General features: G+C 36.7%; 1 protein-coding gene across 1 annotated transcript; it reads left to right on the top strand.

Annotated features, from left to right (window-relative positions):
• Nucleotides 1-1,376: 1,376 nt before the first annotated feature.
• Nucleotides 1,377-26,106, top strand: LOC145214097 (multiple C2 and transmembrane domain-containing protein 1-like). The gene is made up of 19 exons (XM_080082559.1): nt 1,377-1,510; nt 1,723-1,845; nt 2,000-2,035; nt 3,186-3,289; nt 3,631-3,682; nt 3,796-3,836; nt 4,857-4,935; nt 6,116-6,459; nt 6,957-7,059; nt 9,323-9,471; nt 11,388-11,518; nt 11,998-12,163; nt 15,345-15,541; nt 16,743-16,947; nt 19,938-20,132; nt 20,637-20,773; nt 21,122-21,259; nt 23,029-23,236; nt 23,711-26,106. The coding sequence occupies exons 1-19, from the start codon at nt 1,456-1,458 to the stop codon at nt 23,771-23,773; spliced, it is 2,526 nt and encodes an 841-aa protein (XP_079938685.1). The 5' UTR covers nt 1,377-1,455; the 3' UTR covers nt 23,774-26,106.
• The last annotated feature ends 93 nt before the right edge of the window (nt 26,107-26,199 follow it).

Here is a 26,199-nt window from a genome sequence, read left to right as displayed (position 1 = left end):
AAGAAGAATGTTTGCCCATCTGTTTTAAGTTTGTTCTCCTTTTGCTCTATTCTCAGTTCCACTAGACCAGGGGTTCTTAACCTGGGGTGCACGCACCCCCAAGGGGTGCGAGAACTGTTCCTAGGGGGTGCGGGGATGCTGAATCATTAGGGTTGGTTAGGTCTATTCTATTTAAGCAATTACAGAAGGGGGAGCGAAACATGGTTAGTGATTTGAAAGGGGGTGCGAAAATTGGTTAGTGACTTGAAAGGGGGTGCGAAAATTGGTTAGTGATTTGAAAGGGGTGCAGCAAGGAAAAAAGGTTAAGAACCACTGCACTAGACTGTTATTGTTTTTTGTAGAGTAAAACTCCGTAATCGAGTGAGATTTACTCGCTGACACCGCTTTGAAAATAATGCACAGTCGATTTGTGTTCTTGCGACGAAATAACAAAAATCCGCCAGATGTCGTTTTTGAGCTTAGAGGTCGGTAGTTTGTTTTGCCTGTCACGGTTGATTGCACAGCGGTGCTCGAAAACCCTGAAAGAAAGTGGAAGAGTCAAAGTCAGCCTGAATTGCGCGACTTCCTATGTTTGATGCGCTTTCGTTCAATGCGAGCTCCTGTCAGCGCTAGCGTAGTAAAAGGAAGCAGCTTCGTAATTGTCTCCGACTTGTTGTATTACGAGCACTTTAAGATGTCGAAAGTAACCCGATTTTTTGAAATTGTTTGAAATCGGTATTTTCTGAAATGTAATCCTTGTTTTTGTTGTTGCGTTTTTATGCTAGTTGAATGTTGGTGCGACATACAGAAAACAGTTTCACTGCCCCTGTGGTGTAGTGTAAGATAAGTAGAGTTTCACAGCTGTTGTGTATACACATTATAATTAGCTATAATGCAATTGAGGTTAAAGATAATGAATGCAATTTATACTTTACCACTAAGTGAAATGAAAGATCAAAAAAACTACACTGGTTTGGACCTCTGAGCTTGGTTGGTAATATTTACAACAGTTAGAAATTAAATTGATCATGGTTACCCTTAAATTTGTGATACAACATGGACTTGTCACATATGTATGTGCAGCTTCAACAAGGACTTGTCACATATGTATGTGTTAGTTGATCTTGTGTAGAAGAAGTACAGGACAGGAAATTGGGTGTATGTTTGTCTAATCAGCCCATGTTGTGTTGTTATACATAACTTCCTGTGATGACTATGGTTACTGTCAGTGGGTACACAAGGCATGGTGCTTAAAGTGGGCGTTAAAGCTTCTACAATAGCAACATTTAAAAACGCCTAATCTTGTTTTCAGGAAATTGATTACTTACGTTTCATGCTTTTGAATGACTGGTTTACCTAGTACACTTTTTTGTCATAAGTTCTGTCCCAGACATTAATGATTTATTATTTTTTAGATTTTTTGCCAAATTGTATTACTTTATTAAAACATTCCTTTATTTGCCATTGAAACAAAATATGTCACATGAGAGCAACAAAGAAGTTTCAGACTATGACACTGTTTCACTAACTGGTAAGCTTTACCCAAAACAACTAACATTGTACATTAGCTTGTAGATACACACCCAGTTATGTTTGACATTTTTTCTCTGTGTATTTGAGCTGACCCTTGGTCATGTTGTGGTAAATCGGCAAATTGCATGGTCAAAAAAGAGTAAAACATCTAGTCTAATTTGCACTGCACTACAGAGGTTGCACTCTTAAACAGTCAAATTCATATTACAGAATCAATGGATGGGTCACCAACACACAAAGTAAAAAAGAAAAAAAAGTTGGGTTTATTCCATTATAAAAGCAAGAAGACTGAGCGAAAAGTAGACAGAGTTGCACTTGTCAATGGAAAATCAGGTGTCATGTCAATATATTATTGATATCTTTAATAAAGCAGATTTTGAGCTGAATTTTGTTTTATGTATACTGTGTTTTTTTATTTAAAAACTGGGATAATCGATTGCAGCTGATCCTATTTTTGGATGCTAAAATAACTTTCAATTTTTTGTAGACTCTGATGTTCAACTGGTCTTACATGAAACACAAGGTAAGACAAATTTTTCATTCTGTAAATCAGAGAGTTTAAAATTGTAATCAGATCTAATTATGACTATGCACATTTCCCTAAAAAGCAGCAATAAAAGGAACTAAAGGAGTATAAAAATCCCCCAACCAATTTTGAGGTTTTACCACCTACAGCAGTAACTACTTTGTTACCCAATGCTATGTTTATTTTCGTCGGTGCATAACGGCAACACGCAAACCAACACAGGGAAATGCCCTTGACTGCTTAACGGTGTGGAATCAAGGAACGCAGCTCAGCAACCGTTAAACCGCAATACTTAATCGACTGTCACTCAATCGCGCTGCTATCGTTGTTCGTTCTGTGGGTCGTTGATGTGTTTTTGCATACCCTGAAAATGGCAATACAGGTTGATCGATCCATTTGTTCCAATGCAGGCTTCTAAAATTGCTCGAGGACTAGTGTGTCCTTCACGCAGAACGATGACAAACTAAGTGCAGTGCTCATTTGAAAACGCCCCCGTCAGTTTTTGCGGTTTGCTCAATGCACGTTTGATGCGAAAAATTCGTCGCCGCAATAGTACTGTCAACAAAGAGTTGTCAATAACATACTTTATGTTTCATTTAAATAGCTAAATCAACCCTGTTTGCACTGTTAATGTAACTGAAATTGAAAACTTCAATTAGAAAGCGGTAGATATAAACAAGTACCCGTGTTAGTGCCAAGATGTTCTTGCATGCTTTGTGGCCGGCAATCGTTGCTCTTGTTTCAACCCCTTTAAACCTACACCGACCAAAAGTTTGCCAATTTTTTTTTCGGGCTGAGCTAAAACGTGCGTTAAAAGCAAGGACTCTTTAACCATTGTGTTGCTTCGTTGTTGTTTTCACCCCTATTGTCGTGACCAATGTAACATCGTCTGTCCTGTCACGCTAGGTTGCAAACTGTTGACCTAATTGCCTGCCTTTACCGCGCAGCCAGCAACTACGTTCACTTTTCCCTTGGCTGTTAAGTGAAAATCTGCGAACTAGACGGCCATTAGTGTTGGCGACCCACTGCAATTAATTCTTGATCTGACACTGACTGAGAATCATGTGCGTTTGAAAGACATACCTTTCTGTTTAAGCAAGGTCATTTCAGATCTGTTTATTTTTTGAGATATAGTTTTGTTTGATAGTGACTACTACCACCACAACATCAGCCAGTATTGAGGAAGAAAACATGCCTTTAGAACCGGCGAAGGACGTGGAGAGAACAAAACAAAGTGTCGTTTCCAATGAGGTACTCTACCAGGTGTTTTTATCATTAAAATAATGTTAAAGATGAGGTAGTTATCAAGTAATACTGTGCAGACAAATGATTTGTTGTGACTGGTTTGCGAAAATAACTGTGGTAAGAGTATGGTTAAAGTTACAAAAAAACACATAGCCACATCTCAAGTCTTCTCTAAAAACATTTAAAACTGTGGCTCTGAGAGCTTTTTGAACATTCTCATTTGTGGAATAAATTCTTTGTCTAATATGCTTTGTTCCCACTCTGCTGTTATTAAGGACTTGAGATGTCATAAATTTGGGGAAGCTGTCATAATTAGATGCATCCCTTTGTAACATTTGTGTTTGCAGAATGAAAATACATCCAGCATGCTTTTTGACACAGCAAACAACAACACATTAGGTTTGTACAATTTTAGATTTTTTTACGAAAGTTATGCTATTTTATGTCCAACAAGTTTATTGTGGTTTAATCTTTTCAATTTAAATGTGAAGTAAAAAAAAACATTTGTTTAGATGTGCACCCAGTGAAAAAAGAGACAAGTTCCAACAAAAAGGTAACATGATTAAATAATTTATTCGAGCATTTTCATTCCATAAAAAATTCATGTTTAAAATTGTGCCAAGTTTTGTTGGTATAACTGGGACATTGATTTTAAGCAGCTACATTAAGACAGGCAGCAGTGAAAAAGAAGAAAAAAGATGATTACAATCAGTTATTAATACACAATTTATCTACCTATGCTTAAAGTGGTTTGTGCGTAAGCAATGTGAAGGATTACTCTTGTGGGTTTAGCTGCAAGGATTGGATTAGGTGTGCTTAGTAACAAAACCTGCAGACAAAGTAAGCAGTTTGTATGAAATGTCATTGTTGAAAAGGATGTAGCGCTAGAGAATAGAAAAACAATTATCAGTGTGTGCAATTTTATTACATACTAAAGTCAAGGTGCAAGCTTTATTTAGCCTGGTATAAAACAGGAAGTCGGGCTCTTTCAGGCTTGCTAGCGCTTCTGTCAACATTGCGCTTTTGCTTAACTGCAAAACTCATACTAGTCACGATTTTTTTCAGTTAAACCAGTAGAATTTGTAAGTAGTATAGAATTTTCACTTTAAAAATCTTGTTGTCAGTATTTGTGTAGTCTGTTTTCGCTTGTGTTGAGGCAAACAATTGTAAGGTAGGATGATCAGCATCCAACATCATTTTTGTGTAAAACGTAATCAGCTCATAGGATTTCCTGTGTTGACAGTATAATTGGCTGACTGCAAGTGATAGTCTTCAGTTCACGATTTAGACAAAAACTGGTTGATATACACAGCAGGTTAATTAAGATAGGAGAAAACATAAACCTTTAGTACAGGATAGACAGTTGTTTTTTGTCAAAAGCTTGACATGCTTACAAAATGGTATTCGTTTGTACAGCTGATTGTAAAACGGTGCAATTCTTTCCATAGAGAAGTAGAAGAAAGTACTGAACCTTTGTAAGCAAAATTTAAACCCAAACGAAAACATGAAATGTAAAAGTGTTTAGTCAAGTCTGGAATAATAAAAACAAACGATGCTGTCCTTTTTGCAACAGTTTCAAGCCACTCCACCAACGCACAAACTACGGATCGTATTGTTCAGTGGTGAAAACCTTGCATCCCGTGATACAAATGGTAAGTTGGTAAAAAAAGTATGCTAAATTTTTCATTTGTCCAAAAATTTACGGTAACTGCATCAAACACGACAAAAACAAGTACAACGGGTGCTTGCCCTGTCAGTTTAATGTTTTTACAACGGCATGAGCTAGTACAGGCGCTTGAGTTAGCGCAGCATAGATTTGTTTACATCTAAAGAGCGAGCAAATTTTAGGGGATTTTCTATGCGTGAGCTCAGTTCTGAACGACTGAAACAACATTGTATGAAAACAACTCGGTATAAAAGTAACATCCCTTTCACATCGTATTTGTTTTTTCAACAAAACTGTCATTTACGCCCTTAACTTTTGATGACAAATTTTAGGTTGCAGAAAAGGTTTCCTTCAAACTAGTTTATCTTACTAAAGAGTTAAAATGCTTGGCAATTATCCGAAAATCTGGTGGCAAGTGATTTTTTACGATTGTAGGCAACACAATTTGGTCATGAATTAATCATTAGAAGCGGCCTGTCGTCGATTTGCCTACCTTGATTTGTTAGCCAAGGGATTCGAAACGAATTACTACCAGGTTGAACACAAACGAATCGTCGAATTGCGTTTTTCTATTTTTGATGGTCGTGTTTTAATTAGAACAGCTTTATGCAACCACGTGACAAGCTATCATGATATTTGTCGATTATTGCAAGAGTTATTTTAGTTCCGACTAAACTTATAGACCTATTATGTAGGTCACATGTTGAACTTTTCGTAATGACCATATTGCCGAAATGTTGTTTTGCTCTGTAGGTGACAGGGGTTTTTTAGTTGATCATTCACCATCTAATTTATTAATAAACAACATAACCTTTGCCGCTCTGGCCAGTAGATGTAAGATATGATTGTAGCTTAGCATGGTTAACCACTGTTCCTCGGCATGTGCAGTTTGTTGTAGGCTATAGGTTGGGGGTAAATTTTATTTTAGCAACGGATGCCTTTGTTGAAGCAAATAACACAAGTAGGCTAAATGTGCCGAAATTTGATGCGAGGTGGCAATAACTTGCAAAATAACTTAAAACACTTGAAATACATTTCCAAAATTACCTTTCCAAATTTTGTTGTCAAAATAACCAAAGAGAATTCCCTAGTGGCATTGCTAAATGCCTACATCCACACTTTGAAAACTTAAGGTGCATTAGTGGAATTAACTTCATTCCATTCAGGTCTAAGCGACCCGTACGTCAAGTTCAAAGTGGACGGAAAAACAATGCGAAAAAGCAAGTGCTGCAAAATGACGCTAAACCCGCGCTGGAACGAAGAATTCGAACTTCTCGTTCACGAGCATTGTGACGTCACAGCTCACGTGTTCGATTGGGACAGAGGTTTACGCGATGACTTCATGGGGATGTGTCGGATCGACCTTTCGCGCATTGACGTCACCGGTAGTGACGTCACTATTGAGCTGCAAGATCGGAGTTCAGACGAGGAGTTGGGGTTTTTACATTTAAATCTTTCCCTTGCCCCCCTGAGACCCAGCAATGGACCCTCTAGTGGCGGAGTTACCGAGGTATGACGTCAATATGCTGTTCTATAAAGTAAATAGTTGAGGTTTTGATGGAAGTGATTTTTAAACTAAGTTGTGAAACGTAATAGCCTACTTACTTCTAAAATGTAGGCCTAATCGCTCTTTAATTTGTAATGTAGGCTTAAAAGTACCGCACCAAATTCACAAGCGGGCCGACTTCCTTGTAGCGAAACGAGTACTTTATTTTAATGAAAATTATTTTTGTTTCTATTTGCGCCCCACGTTAACAAGAGGTTTTGTGTAGTAAGGATCATTTGTGAAGAAACGTGTTGCGTTCAAGACATGTTGTTAGGACTTGGCTAATATATATACCACACGTCTCATTGACGTGCTTTTACTTTTTTGTGAAAATAATAGAATAGTTTGCATTAAGAAAATGCCGGAAAAAAATGTATAAGAAAAACTTCATGTCTTGCAATTCAAATTTATTAACAACTTATGCCAAAGATCTGAGAGGAACCCATTACTTTCTGTTTTAGACTGATTCTCTCGCTGCCCCTGAAAAAGTTTCCCAACCCTCCATTCGACATCGAGCTTCACCACGAAGAGAAAGTGACTTTAATTCGCTTCGAAGGAAACCAGGTCAGTTCATTAACCCACAGTTGGCGCACAAAAATGCTGGTATTGTGTACTAAACACATAAAGCTGATAAACTTGGCTGTTTTTAGCAGTGACTACAACTTAAAAACCAAAAATTTGTCGTTCAACTGGTGTGATTCTTAACAAAATACTAGTTGTTTTTTGATAACTTGTAATTTTGCTGACTTTCGTCCACCAGAACCGTAGGGTTTCTTCATAGCAATGAAGTAAAATATTTGCGAACACACAAGCGAAAAATGCCTAAGAGCAGCGGCATATTTTGTTAAATATGCAACCTGGTGGACGAAAGGCTTGTTCAGTATTTTCAAGAGTCAAATTGTTGGCCGAAACAGCTACAGTTATGTTGTGCTTTGTTCGGCTAAAATTTCTGCAACAATTTCCCTTCCCACGAATTTTTTCGAAGTAAATTGCAAAAACAACAACAACGGTTGTCGCCGGAGGCCCAATGCGATATTTTTTTTGAAAAATAACACTTGTAACCATGACAACGAAAGTTTGAGTGACCGAACCAAGCGAAACAAGATAGTTAAGTGTGTGTTGCAAACTCTCTGCTGCCTGCAAAAGGCATTGTGAGAAAATAAAGCATTAAACAATGGTGGGAACCAAATCAAAATTCAATTTAACTTGAATCAAAATTCTGTCTTATTATTCGGGTGTACACATTTTAGTCCATTTTAATAGCCACTGAATAACCACATATAAATACCTTATGGTGTAGTGATGATGTGTTTCTTATTCTTGTTAAAATTCAAATAAGATGCACATGCACAATCAATGGATAATTTGTTTTTAAATAAGAGGTATTGATTTGTATTTGATATTGACTGAATGCAATCCTATTGCAGCGATTGCAATGTGAACATCAATCGACTAAAACGGCTTGTAGGCAAAGCCTTTACTATGTCTTATGTAGTACATAAATGTGCACATATTTAGTATTGCTTTTCAATATTGCAAACATGGGTCTTAGTGCTAAAGCCGTTTGTAAAACAAGTGTAGCGCTAAAAATAAATTCGGTAGATGTCGTATTGTCAATTCAGAAACCCACATTAAAATACACTATTGCGCCTAATGTGCGTTTAGCTGTTTACGTAATTGTTACATTAACAAGGATATTCCTTATCAAAAAGGTAGTCTATCGGGGGTAAATTGTGGCAAATAATCAATTGTGTAAGCAATCACTTCTTAACTATATGCTATAAGTGTTATACAGCTTTAAAGGTAATTTCCTTTTTGAAATTCTTGGGGAATTAAGGGGAAAACCGTTAAAACATTCTGCCTTAAAAATATGTATTGGAAGTGGTAAAAAAGGCTTTAAAGGGAAAACATTGCGCGGTATCATAGCCCTGTCGTGTACATTAAGTTGCACTTCACACGAACAAGCACATAACAGTAGCAGCGGTTGTCTGTTAAAACACGGAGCCCACCCTATAAACTACTGCAGCACAACTGTACCAGTAAAGATTGAATTTCCGAAACTCCTGCGCCGAAAAACGCGGTAATTTTGGGATTTTGGTGTGAAGCTGCGACCACGTGATATGTGGGTTTGAGTTTCAGGGTTTGCTTCGTCATGCTTCACTGCCCGCGATAAGCTTTGCGTGGGCTGAGAAGGAATCTTTTTGTGTGGGACATTTTCGGCAAACAACTTTTGTTCGGTGAATCATTAGACCTTTGTGAAATGTTTTCTGTAAAATTCCAGATGCTTACACCTGTGTTTGTTTTGTAAATAACCTGTCTAATCTGCCCAGAATCTGTTATACGGTGTAGCTGCAGCGCATTTAGCCGTCATCCACCAGTTATGCCACTATATGCGCTCCATAACGTTTCAACGTTTCCGGCTATTTTTGCCTTGCTGGTTGTATTAGTGCAATTGTGTTGCTACCTATTTATCAAGCGAAACAAAATTATAAGCTGCAAGACAGTGCACACTGTTTTGACCTATAAGGTCTCATCAGTGCAGCTGGTGACGGGAGATCGGCCGTATAGGCAAGTGTAGCCATCCAACGGCACAGTTTGTTGGGAGTAACAGGGTAAAAACCCATGCCTCAAGTAGTCAGTGCGATGCCACTGGGCTTACACCACAGAGGAAACTGGCTCAGAAAACTGAAACAAAATTAATTTAACAACACGATAAGTAGCTGTTGCTGTCAAGCATAGTATTATCGCTCCTATAGCAGATTTTTATTACAATATCAGAACGACCGATTTTCATTTTTTTTTAATTCTAATATTATTTTTCACTCAGGTTCAAACCCGGTGTCACGAAACCAAGTTCCCATAGCGACGGCCACGGTCCAATTAGTTTCCGGAACCGACCTTCCGGCCAGGGATGCCAACGGGCTTTCAGACCCATACGTGAAGCTTTTGATGGGAAAACAAAAGCGAAAAAGCAAGGTAATATTTGAGGACTTCCCGCACGCTTTTGCAAGGTTTGTCTTTTTCAAACGCTTGTAATATTGTGTAAAACAAAACACGTTGCAAGTTTGGGAAATGTTTATTTCCAGGTTAAAATCCGTTGACAGTGTTATAAAAACAAATTAATTTCACTAAATGGCATCTTTAGTGTCTTATTCAAATAGAGTCTAAAACACGTTGTTCCAATGATTTTAAACGGTTGCAGCTTGTTTAAACATACCTGCAACGTGGCCATAATATAGAATTAATAAAAAGTTATTTTAAACAAAAGCTCCATAAAAGTTATACCTCTTGTTTGATGTTACTTATGTTTGTAAGCTATTCCAATAACTTTACGGTTTGGGATTGTGTATTAAGGGCGTATGTAGCTAGGGTTAGTTGTAAGGTACACACATGTTTATTCAACCGTGTTGGTGCTTACAAGGAGGGCTTTTGTTGTGCAGAGGCCGCGTAATTTTCAACAGCAGTATGCGTGTGCTATACATTTACCTTTGTTGTCGATAAAATTGCCCATTTATATTAACTGCTCCTTCGCCAGGCGTTATGTTGAAATGTTATTTACTAAATTGGCCCATGTTTAGGACTAGGATGCCATACCTTCAAATGCATATTGATGCATTAAAAAACGCATTTTTTGATTAGATTTTTATTTAACAAATATTTGAACTAATGTATTTGTTTTAGATCAAACTGTTTTCATTTAGTTTTAAAAAACTATATTGCCTTTAATCCCTCAAAAAAAAAACAGATGAAAACATGTCAATGGGTAACAAACTTTTAACAACAAATACCACCCCTAAGAATATACCATATCTTTCTTTTGTGCATTTCGTTCTTGCTTAACTCCTAAAGTTAGTTGTTACTGCCTTTCCAATAGTTTCATGAATTATTTACAAACTCTAAGGCGTTTTGACACCCAAATATAACAGCTGTCTACAACACTACTCCTTGCTATAATTGGCAGTGCAATAAAAACTATTTATCCTTGCATAAATATGCACATAAATAGTTTAGGGTCGCTATTTTCTTCCTTAAGTGATAATAAAGCTGCAAATTGCATCTAGTTAGATCAAAGTGAAGCAACTGTTTCAACCATTAAAATAACAAATTTAATTCATTACAAATTTGCATTACAAAATTTACGATAGTTACTCAATAGTGAGTTTAAACAATAACGAAGGTTAATTGAAATGGGCAGGAGCCTTCGCGCAGATAAATAATTCATACATTTAAGGAGTCAATTGCGGTTAAATGCAGGTCAAGAATAGGACTTTCTTTTGCCTTGAAAGTCCACAAGTGGCCGCTTTGTATCTTGTGACCTCTGTACACACTTTTCTTCCCACCTTTCGAACATTACAAATATGTGTTGTAAACGTATAAACAACTAGATGCCAAATATGCGCAGAGGCTGGGGCTAAGGCGAATTACGGGAAATGACGTTTTGAATTTTGAAATAACAATAGTTTAAGTTGGTGGAAACGGGCTAGGGATTCCCTTTTATCTAACGGTCATTGTTGTATTTCCCGAGTAAAGCACAGACCTTCCTTAAATAGGCTATTTACTTGGAGGGCTTTATCTGAACAAAGTTGTGTTTTTTTACTATGTCATAACTATTTGCTAAAATTTTGGGACGATTTTATTGCAAAGAAAATTTCTCATTTTTTTTATGCTCATTATTTGCAGATTGTTAAAATTTAAAGTTTTCTCTCATATATAAAAAGGTAATAGTTTTGCATTTAATTGTATGTTTTTCTTTAATCAAAAAGTAATAGTTTTCTCCCACTTCGGACAATAATGGTCGTAAGGTTATGTATTTTCGACTTTTAAACATTTTGACGTGTGTCTCATTTCCAACCCTGTGTTTTTGTTTTAGTCTAATTTTTAACTCTGCGCAGGTCTGTTACAAAACGTTGAACCCTGTCTGGAAGGAGGAATACACGTTTCAGCTCGTCTCCAAAGAAACCTCGACCCTTGACGTCACTGTTTGGGATCGTGACGTTTACAGACGTGACGACTTTCTTGGCAGGTAAATTGCTAAAGTTTTTTTCGGGTAAAGGCACCGGGAATCTGTGGAGCAGGGCTGCACAATCTGCGGCCTGAGACTTTTACACATTATGAGTTCGTGTGATATGTAGATTGTAGACATTTATCTGCAAATATTTCATTGTGCCTGAATGGTCACACTACAGCAGTTACTAAAGTATTGACCTGTGATGCAGCGAAAACAAGCTAAGTTTTGTTAAATCAAAATTTCATTATTTTAATTTTATTTGAAAATGCAAAATAGGAGACGGCAAAAAAATAAATAGGATCAGAATGTTGGATAAACGACCCTAAACTACGAAAAAAATCAAATAATAAGCAAAGTTGTTGTTTAATATTGTAAATATTATGTAAATTTTTTTAGTCCTGACAAACCCAGAGCACCAACATTTTATAGAAGTATCCTAAAACATGAACTTTTAACGTTGTGAATTTTTACGAGTTTTCTATATTTTAATGTAGGTGTGACCTTGACTTGTGGTCGCTGGAGCGTGACGAGACCCATTCCCTGTCATTGAACTTGGTCGATACATCCGGGTCACTTTTGTTTCTCGTCACAGTTAACAAGATCGCACCAGACCAGAACAATCCGACCTCGTTTGACCTCAGCGAGCAAAGACAGAAATATGTGAGTTAATTTATTCTCCCTAAAATTGATCTCCCTCCGTAATATTGTTCAAGCCCCGAAGCTTGGTTTTTGGGATTCCAAAAAAATATCAAATACAGTAAACCTATGTTACATCGACTTAGGTTAATCTGGATCTTCGCCTAATTCGGACAAATCTTGAGGTACAAATAATTTGTAATGTTGTAAGACTAATCAACATCGGTTAAACCAGACAATTTTTTTGGTCCAAACGGATGCGGATTAACCGAGGTTGACTGTTTATGACGGTCAACATGCCCAAATCAACCACTTATAAATCTTTCTGCAAAAGCTCATGTCATCGTCAGTGATATAGTTATTACACTTTTTCCGTGTATTCGAGCCACTATATTCCCTGGCCTATGGGACCTATGAACTAGAATGCCCCGAAAGTCGGTCAAAAACGATATTCTTGTCTTGGGCCATTTCAAACACACCAACGATAACGTCACATGACTATTGAACGTAATTATGACGTCACTGAGAAATAAGTATGTCTGTGCAATGATTGCTTGAAGCAATTCGTATTTTGGTGTCACTGAAACTTACGTAAAGTGCTTTTCTCCTAACTGGACAACTATAAATACGATTTTCTCCTTGTAGGCATTGTTGTTGTGTCGTCGACCTAAATAAATCAGTAACGAGTGATTTTAATTAGGAATTTTTGATCTTTAAAATTATATGTGTCCAAATCTTCCGTTGTTATATTTACATTACTTGGCAAGTGCTGTTAGTATTCTAATGACGTAGCATGACGTGGCCATTCCACTTCCGGTGTGCGCGATCACGTGACTTTCGCAGTGTGACCTGCAGTAAACCTCAATGCACGTATATTTTGGTAACCTTTGTTCTAACACAGCGGTTCCCAAACTTTTTCATATTTTTTTCAAAACGGTCCCTTTGCCATTATTTTGAGGGCTCGCGGTCCTTGAGCCTAAATATGTATTTCATAAAAACGAAAGTTGATTTCAGGATTTTAGCTAGTTATGCAAAATTGCGCATAAAAGTCATCCAAACACAGCTTGTGACATCACAGAAAAGACAAATGCACTACAATTGTGCGCGAACAATTACATTTTTGATAGTTGTCATTCAATAAAGGCTATTGTTAAGCAATGGAGACAGTTGATTCTCAATTCTACTTTGATTTAAACTTATTTAGTGGCACAAACTGACGCCAAATAAGATTATAGAATTACTTCAACCGCTTCGCGGTCCCCCCAAAATTGCCTCACGGACCCCTAAAGGACCGCGGACCCCAGTTTGGGAACCGCTGTTCTAACACGTTATGTTGCACACGTTTCATGCAAAAGCCCCTTGTATTTAAAATAGGTGAATTGTTTCGTCTTAGCATCATTTGTAAACAAGGCTCTTTTGAAGCAGCTCAGATGAACGTATAATCATTACTGGTATCAGGCCCAAAGCGTTCACGCAGACCAGCGATCACAGCACACTAAAAAGCACACAAAAGGCTAGGTCTGTTGAAAGCGTTATACCGTATCAAATCGGTCTCCCAAGAATTCCCACATAAAACGGCATTTGCCAGAAAAAAAAGCCTGAGGTTCGGTTGAAACTTACCAACTCAGCTATACACAGACTCGGTGGAAATGCACCACGAAAGTCGAATCACAAGCACCGTTGCTTGCCTCGTATGCTGCACATGTCAGCTTTGTAGTCAGGCATTGCTGTTAAAAAGTAGGGCGATTTTTCTAAAGCTTGCCATCGACTACTGCGACTTGGTCACGTAGAGTTAAATGGCTTCGTTATGTCGCCAAAAATGTTTGTCTTGGAAAACGCTTTCATTTGCCAACATGTTTTGCAAAAAATGCGTTTTTTTAATTTGACTTGATTTAAATCTTTCCTCAAATTAAAATTCGGCCTTGTTTCAGAAAAAGTTTGCATTTGAATATATGCGTCTTTTTAGAATAGTGTTCCAATTTCCGCATATTAATGCAATTTACTCTCTTGTTCGAAAGACTTTGGTTTCTAATATTAGTTGCGTCTCAATTGTTTACCACACAAGACAAGAAAATTGTTTGTTTTTTTCATAAAAATCATTGACGAAAACATAAACGATTAAATTTTTCTTGGCTGTTTGCTTTGCATATACAGAACTTTAGTGAATTAACAAAGTAGACCGTGGACCTGTTAAAGTCTAATTTGTTCTTGTAAATTTTATGCCAACGATCATATTTGCCGAAGCAATAATACATCCGTTACAATGAGATTTGTACGTACTCCAGATTAATGTGAATTTGGCGCCATCCCTTATCCCAGAAAAATCACCACAAAGATTTTCTGATAGAACCCCTGGCGTTTCTATCTCATTCTGTATTCTTTTCATAACCATGCACCTTGTCTTGTTGAAGTGAAAGTATATCGACCCCTAAAAGATCAATACTCATGTCCGTGTTATGCACTGCCCAGTTCGTGTAAACTTAACGTTTCTACAAAATGGCATAAGTCGTTATTGAGTGTGATGCTGTTGAAATACGACAATTTGTTGTTGGTAATCATAGTCCTCTTGTCATGTTTTTTCGGTTTTGGTGATGTTTTGTTGACGTTTTGACAGCTTAATTTATCATTAGACTGTCTTGCTTTTTTCCCAAAGCAAAATGTAGTAATGTTGAGCGAAAACTGTAATAAGTTATGAGTCAAAAAAGATACATCAAATAACATTGTTGGCTCAAAAGGCGCTTTAATGTTTTCTGCAAATTTAAAAACGTTTACGAAAATGCAATGCAACGTCGCAAAAACGGTTTTAAGTTATTTCAAGCACAATGGGTTTGTGTCTAACTATCCTTTGCTACCCAAATAGAATCTTGAACTGGGTTATATTCCTTAAACGTATAAACAAAAACATTAAATATTTATGACTAAAATACGTATGCTCATTTTACGAGTAAAAAATACATACTTAACATACATAACTAAAATGGTAGAACTTTTGTTGGACAATCACTGACTAAACATAGCTGACCCCTTTCGTTGTCCGAAAAAGTGCTTTTTTTGTGTGTGTAGCTACTTGCCCGAAATGATTAAACGTAAGCTATTTTTATTTTTATTTTTTAAACTACGCTACCCAGAAAAAATATTCCACTGTAATATTTCCACTTAACCAAACAATATGCAGTTGTTAATATTATTCTCTTATTGTATTTAGGCTTATTCCTCTACATTCCGTGATCTGTCTGACGTGGGTTTCGCCGAAATTCGCATCGTATCAGCATCCAACCTCAAATCAGCTGATATCAACGGCAAATCCGATCCATTCTGTGTTGTGCAACTTTGCAATGCGAGAGCACAAACACAGACTTGTTATAAGACGTTGGACCCAGTTTGGAACAGGACATGCAACTTGTAAGTATTTTTATTTAAAGTTTAATGCATTGTACAGCCGAACCCGGTAATTCTCATCACCAATTTGCTAAGTTTTTCAAACAGTGTTTTGTGGTATGTAGCCTGGTGCCAGTCGTTGGCAACTGTACACCTATAGGTATATTTTTTATGAGTTCCCTTCCTTGTTGGTGACACATCGTTTTGCATACGTTTTTTTTTCTGCCGTTGGTTTGTTCAACTCATTTAGTCAAAAAAGAATATCTGAAACATTTTTTTTATAATTACACACATTTAGTTGTAATCAAAGTTGTTAAATGTAAACCTCCTAAATAAAGTATGAACCTGGATAACTAGGTTCGCCCTCAAAAGATGAAATTTAGATAATAATGACCAACATGACCTTCTGTCCGTCTGTTTAATGTGAAATTAACGGGTTTTTATCAAGGTTAGTAAAAAGTCAGTTAGTCGATGAGTGCCCTGAATTTTTTTTATCTTGTTTAGCTGTGTAAAAAAATTAGCTTTGAAGGTTAAATTGTGTTACCGATAGTTATGTCTGCTTTACGGTTATACCAAGCTACAAGTTTTCTTTTTCGATATTGTAAACAGCTCTGACGGAAGTCACGAACTAGTAAATAGAAAAGTTTCATGTCACGATCAGAAAAGCGAAAATGCCCAAATTCGAAATTTTTAAATCTATGAAACCGAAAATTTGAAACTTAAGCCCCAAGCTACTGTTAGTTTTATCTGTTTTCGCTGATTTACAGTTTTGCGCAAAAAAACGAAATAAAAATGCTGAGTCATGTTTCTGACCCGTTGTAAATTATGACTTGTCATTTTATTCACATGTGGTTTAGGATATTTTGTTTCCTTGTACACTAATCCCATTTAAAACATAATTTAATGTTCAAAATTTCCAACACAATAGTGACGCTATATAAAGTTTCCCAAAAAAATATACTAAAAGTGCGTTGGATATTACTGGGACAAAATTATCTCAATTTTTTTCGAAATTTATCAAATTTAAAACGCACAATGACAAAATGATCCGACAGATATAGATCATTGATTCTATTGCAAATATTTGCCAAATAAAATGAGAATTGATGACAATAGACATAACTGCACATTTCAGTATATTTTCGGGGACAAGTATTTGTTAAGTCTCATTGCCCGGATTAGAACCCCTAACCCCATGATCTAACTTCAACATTTTCTCTAACAGCCCCGTTCGTGACATACACGATGTGTTTGAAATCCTGCTGTTCGATCAAGACAAGGACAGCGAGAAGGAATTCCTGGGCCGTGTTTCGATTCCGATTTTACGTGCACGGAACGGCGAACAATGCAGTTACGTGTTAAAGGACCGAAAGCTAAAGGATAGGACAAAAGGGACAGTCACCATTCAAATCAACTACATCTTTAACCCGGTGAGTTGTTGGATTGATGAAGTGTGAGTCTAATATAACCGATGTCCTCCTGTAGTGGGTTTCGCACTGTTTGCACCTTACAAGAAAATCTATCTGGGTTGTGGCCTCAGCGTGAACATCTATAGTTGCTTTCAGTGTACTCGGAAAGCTTGCGTGTATGTCGAGACAAACGAAAATCTATGTTGTAGATAAACTGATGTTAGGCTTGTATGTCCAATGTTGCTCATAGTGGCCCTCAGTGTACTTAAGAAGCTTGTGTGAATACCCAAACACTTAAAAATCTGCACTACAAATATACTGGTGTATGGCCACAGTGTGCGCACCAAATGTTGCTCACAGTGATCCACAGTGTACTTAGGGATCTTGTGTGTATGCCCAGACACATGAAAGTCTGTGCTGCGCATAAACTGGTGTGTGGCTACAGCATGCACATCTAATGTTGCTCACAGTGGTTCTTAGTGTACTTTGGAAGTTGTGTGTAGGCCCAGACGTATGAAAAGTTTAAAATCAAGACCCAACATGAGCTGTAACAATTATTCGCACTAATAATAAGTTATTGCTCACGATGCTTTTGTGTACGCCAAGACACAAAATTAAGAAGGAATGTTTTTGAGAAGACTTCAATTGTACGATTTCAACATAAAATGTTTTGATACAAACTGTGTCAGTTAGAACAGAAAATATCTTCACATACTTTTTCATCTTTGCTAGTGCTCCAGAGGACACACATGCACAAACGTTTGTAAATATCCAAAAGGCAAGCACGCTTTGCCCATAAACAGCACAAGGGTGGTTTTTGTTACGTTATAATTGTATCCACTTTCGATTCCTGCCAGTGGACAAAACGCATGAGTTTCGACATAACAACATCACATTGTTCTGCCCAGAAACGCCTTCAATAGGATGTACTCCTCATGAACCGATGTGAATGCAGGTCGTGTTCCGGCTACAATGTAAAGCCTACATCACAATAGCCTCTAAATAACACTTCGTTCCAGCAATTTTTGCGGATAAATACATGAGCACAGACGAGTCACCAGTTAATGTATTGTTCATGTTTTTCACGTCCATTGTGAAATAAATTTTCAGACTTTACTGTAGGAATTATGCATGCCCTGCTTTTTTTGAGTTCATGCTAAGGCTGTTGAAAACAACTTTAAAAGAAACCACTGTTTTAAACTTGCCAACCTAGGCAGTAGCGCCACCTTCTGGACGATTTGAAGGCTAAACCCGACTATACCAAATTTGGTACACACAATCTTTACGAATAGATCCGTGGGCATCAAGCATGTGCGACAAAACCAGTACAAAAGTGCACAGGGAGTAAAAAAGTAAAATCCGTGGTCTAAAGTAAACATAACAACGTAGGCTTGTAAACAAACAAAAAAACAATTTTGCGCTGTTGACTAAGTCCATTCATTTTTTATTGCGTGCTTTTAGTTTTATTACAGTGCTACATCAAAGCCTGTTTACGAGGATTTTATTAAATCACTTGGTTCCACATTGCCGTAAGGATTCTTCACAAAACGAGCTTGTGTTTGGAAATCGTTTACATCGAATAAAATGTAAATTTTTGTTGCAGCCAGTTTACTCACTACGTTAAAAATGCGCTAAAATGTTTGGACATGCATAAGTTGAATTTAGGTCAAAAACTACAGTTTTGAAACATTCTTAAAAGCTACACCGATTTTGCTCTGTGCTGTATGTTTGTTTGCAAGTTGACTGTTTGTGTACTTTTACGTATGGGCCTACCTGAAAACTTATGTTTCTAATTAACAAGTTCTCAACAGTAGCAATGGATCAATAGGTTAAGACCTGGCTTAACTTTAGATCAACTGGGAGTTGACCACAACAAATATCTTGTTTGTTTGTTTTTTGATGCAGCTGCTTTAAGATAATGTCCTTGCAGAATTTGTTTTAGTAAATTTGTGCTTTTTCTCACTATTCAAACCCCCTAACATAAAATAACAATTTGATTATTCCAGCCAGAAAATAAATTACAAGCCTTGTATTGTATATTGTACAGCTATCAAACACAGGCGACATTTTTTGCGTTGTGAAACGTTGAACTGTTCAGACAGGTTTTGCCTTTTTTGGTGCAGAGGATTTAAATCAGTTAATCATGCACCTAATTTAAATTCTATGTTTAATCAATAGCTTAACATTGCATAGTATTTAACACTTTTTTCTTTGAGAAACAAATCATTTCACAACATTTTCAATATTCTTCAGTTAAAAAAAATTCCCGTCGAGTAATATTTAAATCCGGTGCACCAGAGCTCGTTAATAATTCACGTTCCTCTCATCCGGCTCCAGATTTGTTTCAATCTCATTATTCCTCATGTCTAGCAACTTGATTATGTGTAAGCTTTGTCTATCTCCGTGCTGCAGTGGCATAAAGTACAGAAGCTCATTAATATTTGATGCATGACTAGCTGATTTGGCTGTGTCAAATCACCAGGCTTCAACATGTACGAGATTGGTTCATATCATGTCGTTGCTATCATGCATTAATTGAAAGTATGCTAATGTATGCTACTGAATAAATAGGAGTTTTAGTTGACCATATTTTTTGCCTTTACATTTTTTCATGTGCTGTAGCACCTCCCAATGGAGACTTTTTGTGTCTGTATTGATGGAATAGATTTGATTCAAACATCTTATACGTTGTTTTGAATGAATTCTGGCACTTGACTATTGCTAGTTCGTCAAAATGTTTAAAGTTTGAAAATCTTTGCCAGTACTAGGTATGTTAGATTTCTCCATTTTCAAATAAAAAGATAAAGCTACATTTTTCCTTGGTGAAAACTGGGTGTAAATTGTATGTAGCCTACCACAATTTTTATCTACCTTTGTGTCAAAATCTAGTGTTAAAAATGTTTACTACATTTTCTTACATTAAACAACAAAATTCGTGCACAAGTATCTAGATTTCTCAACAAAAACGTCGCCTTGGCAACACAAAAAAACAAAATATCAATTTTATCCAGGTCCGTGGAGCGATCCGGACCTTTAGTCCCCGTGAGGAGAAGTTTATGGAAGAACCAGTGAAGTTTAAGAAGAATCTATTGCTGCAAAACTTCCAGCGTGTTTGGAGAATCGTCCAAAGTATCATCACCACTGCCGAATTTGTCAATTCCTGCTTCACTTGGGAAAATCCACGTCGGAGCGCTTTCGCGTTTGTGGTAAATGTGCAGTGTTTCACAAAATATTTCAAAAATTTTCCCCTCATCATGAATTAGACATGCAGTTTATCGTTTGGAAACTCTTGACAATAAACTGACAATGCAATACGTGATACATTAGAATAAACATGACGTTACGATATGCCAATTAAGAAGCTAAAACTAGTACAAAGTTTGTACTACAAACCTTAAAAGTCATTTGCTGTACAATTAAAAACAGAGATTTGAGGACATTTTTTTGCCGTTTTCAAGCCTTTTGCACCTTTGCACGTGATGTCTATTGTAAATTCAAATCCAGCGTTTTCTTTACGTATTATTTGAGTCGCCGTCCCCAATTTTCTTATCCTCTAAAATTCTAACAAATACTATAGTTAGCATATAGTTGAAATTTGATTTCGGTGTTTAACTTTAAAGTCTTTTGTAATCTTGCGCAGGGTTGTGTAAGTTCAAGTTTTAAGTTTTTAATAATTCAGTCCAATACATTTTTCTATTTTTCACCAATAGACTTTCCTCATCCTGGCTTGGAATTGCGAGCTTTACATGTTCCCCATCTTCCTCTTGCTTCTCTTCCTCAAGAATTACATCGACATCTACGTCAGATGCACGAGGCCGCCACGTCACGAATCCATCGATGACACAAGGTGAGTTATGACGTCACAAGCAGTAACTTTAACACCAACACCACAAGTACCACATACTTTGGAGCTTTAAACATACTTCAACCGATAACGTCACAAAGTGCTTGATGACGTCATAATATAGCTTTAAACATAAACCAACCGATGACGTCACAAGTGCTTGATGACATCTTGTGACCGATTTTGTAAACTTGTCAAAGAGGTTGCTTTTTATTTCCGTATTCAGCGTTGGTTTAATTTTGAATTCTCTTTTAATTTGTTACCTTACTGTCGGTTGGGAAAAAAGTTTTGCCGTTTTCCTTCGTTTTTCAACGGACGTGATTTAATTTAAATATTTGGTTTCGCGTTAAGAGCTGAAGACGATGACCAAGATGAGGAATCATCGAACAAACTCTCTCTGATGCAAAAACTGAACGCATTACAAGATGTATTGACGAAAGTTCAGAACATTCTGGACGGGATAGCCTCATTCGGGGAGAGAATATACAAGTAAGATTAAAATGTACTTGGCTGTGTTTTATAGCAAGGCTTCTCAAACTTTGTGTCGCGACCCAAATTGAGGTCGCGAAATATAATTTTGGTGTCGCGAAACATTATGCGTTATTATGTCATTGTCACAATAAAGGGTACACGTGCGTAAATTTATTGTTTAAACATTGTTCACGTGTTTAGGTTATACCAATTAGGCAGGGCTTCCCAAACTGGGAGTCGCTTAACAAAAGAGGGGTCGCAGAGAGATGTACCAATTTTTGCAAAAAGTACTCCATACACTAGCGCAGAGTACGGGAGTATGGGGGGTGCCAAATACCCCCGGCCTTTACCTTTGTATAACGTCAAAATCGCATTTGTTTTCAAGTTACGTCGTTTTTGAAACGCGCTTGTGGTGACGCCATTGATCGAACAGACGTCGGTTGAAACGCGACAATTGCAATTGTTTTGAAATACACAGGCATTTTAATGCAACATAAAGATGACATATAGATATAGAGGTATAGACTAACGTTTAAGTATTGTTTGGAGCAATAACTTCTCTATAAAAAATTGGCCATAAATATACGATTAAGCAGTGTTTAATATCCGTTTGCGAACACTGTAACGGCTTAAACTTGGTCCGAGGTGACCTCAGTTTAGCCGTCAACAATACATGATTTGAAACTTGAATTGCTTTTACTTTTATTTTCCGCCCTAACAAATTACGGAAGCCCTGCATTAAGGGGTCACAAAGAAATTTCTTTTCTAAAATGGGGTCGCAGAGCAAGAAAGTTTGAGGAGCCCTGTCTTATAGCGCCAGTATCTAGGATGGAATGTCCATTATGAACACTCGAATTGAGGCCCAAACTGAAACTTTTGTCCATTATGAACACTCGAATTGAGGCCCAAACTCAAATTTTGTTTCAAACAAAATCTGTGTTAGCCCCGAAAGTTACTGATTAAATGATGCCTAATGTGAAGTCAGACCCGAATTAGGCATGTTTTATAAAACCAAACCGGACCCGAAAATTGCGACTTACCGAAACCCTGACTAACTGATTGTAAATAGTTTCTTAAGTTCTATTACTTACAAGCCAGTTTTTAGTATTATGTTTAAATAGTCTGGTTACTCATTATTGTTTTGTCTACCCTGCTTGTTTAAACCATTTTCGGTATGATGGTCGTCTTCCGGTGCCATTATTCCTATGTAAGCAAGATCGTGCCGCGTTTTGATTTATGTACACGTGACTTTAATAATAGCTTGCGATTTTTGTGGACTAAGCTGAGACTTGTTGAAACCGTAAAATGGCTCGTTGGCCCCACCAACCGGTTTTTGTAAAATTGATTGTTGTTAAAAAGTCGGCATGGTTATATATGTTGTTTTGTTTGAAGTGATGCAATAATGTAATCCCTATTTCTCTCGATTAAAACAAGCCAACAAAACAACTATTAGGTGGACAAAAACAAAAACAATTATTTGGTGGACAAAAACAAAAACAATTATTAGGTGGACAAAAACAAAAATAATTATTAGGTGGACAAAAACAAAAACAATTATTAGGTGGACAAAAACAAAAACAATTATTAGGTGGACAAAAAGTGATAGATCTACAAACAAAACTCGATATATGGTCTCTGCATTGAACCTTGTACCTGTTTTTGTTTTAGTGTTTCCCCTAATTTTAAAACATGTTCTGACCTTTCACCTTTGCTCTATTGTAACCTAAATATCTTGGCCACAAATTAAAGTCTACTACCTAACTGTACTGACCACTACTCATTTTCAGCACTTTTACTTGGAGCGTGCCGTTTCTCTCCGGACTAGCAGTGGTCGTTCTATCCGTGGTATCTCTCGTGCTTTACTTTATCCCAGTCCGTGTTATTGTGCTCTTGTGGGGCATTAACAAATTCACGAAGCGATTAAGGAAACCGAATTATGTTCCCAACAACGAAATAATGGACTTTTTGTCGCGAATTCCATCCAACGTGCAACTGGTAAGGTTGTTTTTTGTTTTTTAGTTTTTTTTTCTTGCTGCAAATTTGACTTGCATACGTTCTTTGATCGTGGAACTTTTACTAAAGGGTGCTTGTTTGCAAAAAATGACCTTATTATAACGCTGTGAGCTGATTTTACCATTTTTTCGTTTACCACATAAGGAATTATGTAACACAGCAAATGTTGAAAACATGTGCATAATCTATTTTGTCTTCTTTGTGTTGATATTTTTTTGCTTTTTCTGACTTTCATTTCATGAGAAATATACCCTGTTATAAAAAGTCTGTCATACCTTTTTTTCATAAGAAATGTACGGAATTTGACGGTCTAAATAGATGTAAAAAGCAACATTCTTTACTATTTAAACGTTTTTGCAAACGCCCATGCAATCATAATGAATATAAATATAAAAAATGTATGTATATTTTTGTTTTCATTTTCAATTTTTTTCACGAAACACTTTTATGGTCTAGGACGAATATCGGGAACTCAAGAGTAGCACCGAATCGCCGCGGGGAAGCAAAAAGAAGAAATGATTTTTCCCGTTTAAAAACCTCCATCCGGGACACTTGGCAACACGCTGGACGTGTGATTGTGACGTCACAGTACTAGTAGTAACCATGACAACACTGTAGGGGGGCTGCTCGCGGGTTGCGAACGCACACACACAAAACAACCTTGTAGTTTTTGTAGCAAATCGTCGAACTGTTGATATGTGGTAAAGCCAGCATTGCTCTTGTAAATGCAAGAGTGATAACTTTAGTTTATAGTTTGTTTCCAAAGTGACAACCATGTTTTAAAACGCTTTGAAAATGGTATGCTAAACGTCATGAGTTAACAACGAATTTTAATGTAAGTGCAGTAATCCTCGGATTAAATCGGATTCAGATAATCCTTATCTTTGCCTAATTCGGACAAAACTTGAGATACAAATGATTTGTAATGTGGTAAGGCTGTAACTAATCGACATTGGTTAATCCGGATCTTCGCCTAAATTTTTTGGTATAAACGGGCTAGGATTAACCTAGGTTTACTGTAATCTCAAACAGTCGCAAATCGATAATTTACGTATAAAAGATAACTCGCTTTAGGGATTTTCTACAAGTTTCAATGTGTTTTTGCAAGTTATTTTTATTCCCGGATTAGCAAAATGCGTTAGTTTTCTGATGCTGTAAGTTTCAAATTGAAATAATTTCCCTATTGTGTCAAATGCACTTAACACACGCAAACACATCCCATAAAGACTTTGCTGTTGTTTTGGCAACACGTTCCTTTTTGTTTTGCAATGCTCGCTTGACTAGTCGTGATATTTATCTCGTACATATCTTGAAAGCTCCACATTTTAAAACACCAGAGCGAAACGTTGTAAGTGTAGCAAACCTTAAATATATTATTTGTTCAAGATATAATATTACCGTCGTAGGTCAATGGAATATACCCCTTTCCAAAACCCACTATGGGTACGCAGAGGTGTTTTTTAGGGGTAATAAGAGTTACTTTAGTTTTTTTTCTTTTAAAAAGCTTGGTGTTTTTTAGTCTCTTTAAGTTTGTTGATCAAAAAATGTCCCTAAAATTCGTCGTTTTAGTTACGATCAATTCTTACATTCCGTAGCTAGTATGTAGCGGTTAGTTTAATAATACCGATTTATTTCTTGTAAAACCTGTTTATTTTTCGCTCATTCTCTCACATCCAAAGCAATAAATTTGCGTTTTTCTTTTTTTCGTTTCTTTCCGACCATGTTTCTCACTTTTTTTCTCGATTATAGTTCTCTCGTTTTTTGGTCGCGTAAGATTTGAACAAAACAATTCCAGCAGTCACGAAATTACCTCATAACGTGTTTTGTCGTTTAAATCAATTACTATTCCATTTTGCTGTCGTTGTGATATTGCACGTTTTAAAGACTCGGTGTTTATTACGAACATTCCATCCAGTAACCAGTAAAATGCCTCTCCCATGCTGCAGCATATCGCTTATTCGATACGCTTGTTACTTGACAATCCAAAAATCATCATAGCCTACTTATGTCTACAGTCTCAATATGCCAACTAAAGTTTCATTTTTGTAGTCATTGTAGGTAAATCACCAGCATTAAGCACCACTGTACATTCAACCAATACACAATTTGGTACGATGTTCCCAATTTCGTTTCAAAGCCATTTCCCTTAAATAAGTTTTGCCTTTATCACCACATTGTGGGCGGTGGTGGGATTCAAATTTAATTTTTTTGTCAGCCGGTTCTGTCACAAAAGTCAAATGTTTTAGCCGGCTCTGTTACAAAAACTCCATTGACAGAAACCAGTAATGCAAAACTGTTCGCTGATTTTATAAAATTTCGTGAGACGGTTCTACAGAACCGGTGCGAACCGGCTGAATCCCATCACTGATTATGGGCACGTTTTGCTTTGATTTATAATCCTATCTGTTTGATTGGCTTCACTTGGGTGGTAATTGAGTGGTGTGATAGATTTATTTATTTATTGTTTATTGTGCAAATCCCTTAAAAATGTAGAGTTGTTGAAGTAGATCATCAGGTTTAGACTTTAGTTTACTCATCCTGCTGCAAAAACACGTTTCCTCAAAACTTATTCACCTCTAAAAACTGCTACAAACATCCACAAACTGCCACAGGGAAGTTACTTGTCAAAAAAATTTTGAAACATGGTTTCGAACAATCTTGTGTTGTCACTGTTAAAACATATAAATACAAGCATTGATGTTTTGTTTTATCTGAATGCAACAAGATGATCATATATGCTATGTTTATCCCATTGTTATCAGCTGGTATGATGTGATTTTATTTTGTTGCTTTTGTGTCAATAATATCTTCATCTTTGCTTTTTTCGCCACATAAATTCACGTTTTGATTTACTCTATGTTTCTTGCTTGGTTGTAATAAACAGGTGAAAAAGAGAAAGTAGACAATATATTTGACTTTTAACGCTGAAAAATGACATAGCTTTT

This window comes from Phallusia mammillata, chromosome 2 (assembly GCF_965637545.1).
Source record: "Phallusia mammillata chromosome 2, kaPhaMamm4.hap1.1, whole genome shotgun sequence".
NCBI classification, from domain to species: domain Eukaryota; kingdom Metazoa; phylum Chordata; class Ascidiacea; order Phlebobranchia; family Ascidiidae; genus Phallusia; species Phallusia mammillata.
This window is presented reverse-complemented; position numbering and strand designations above follow the sequence as displayed.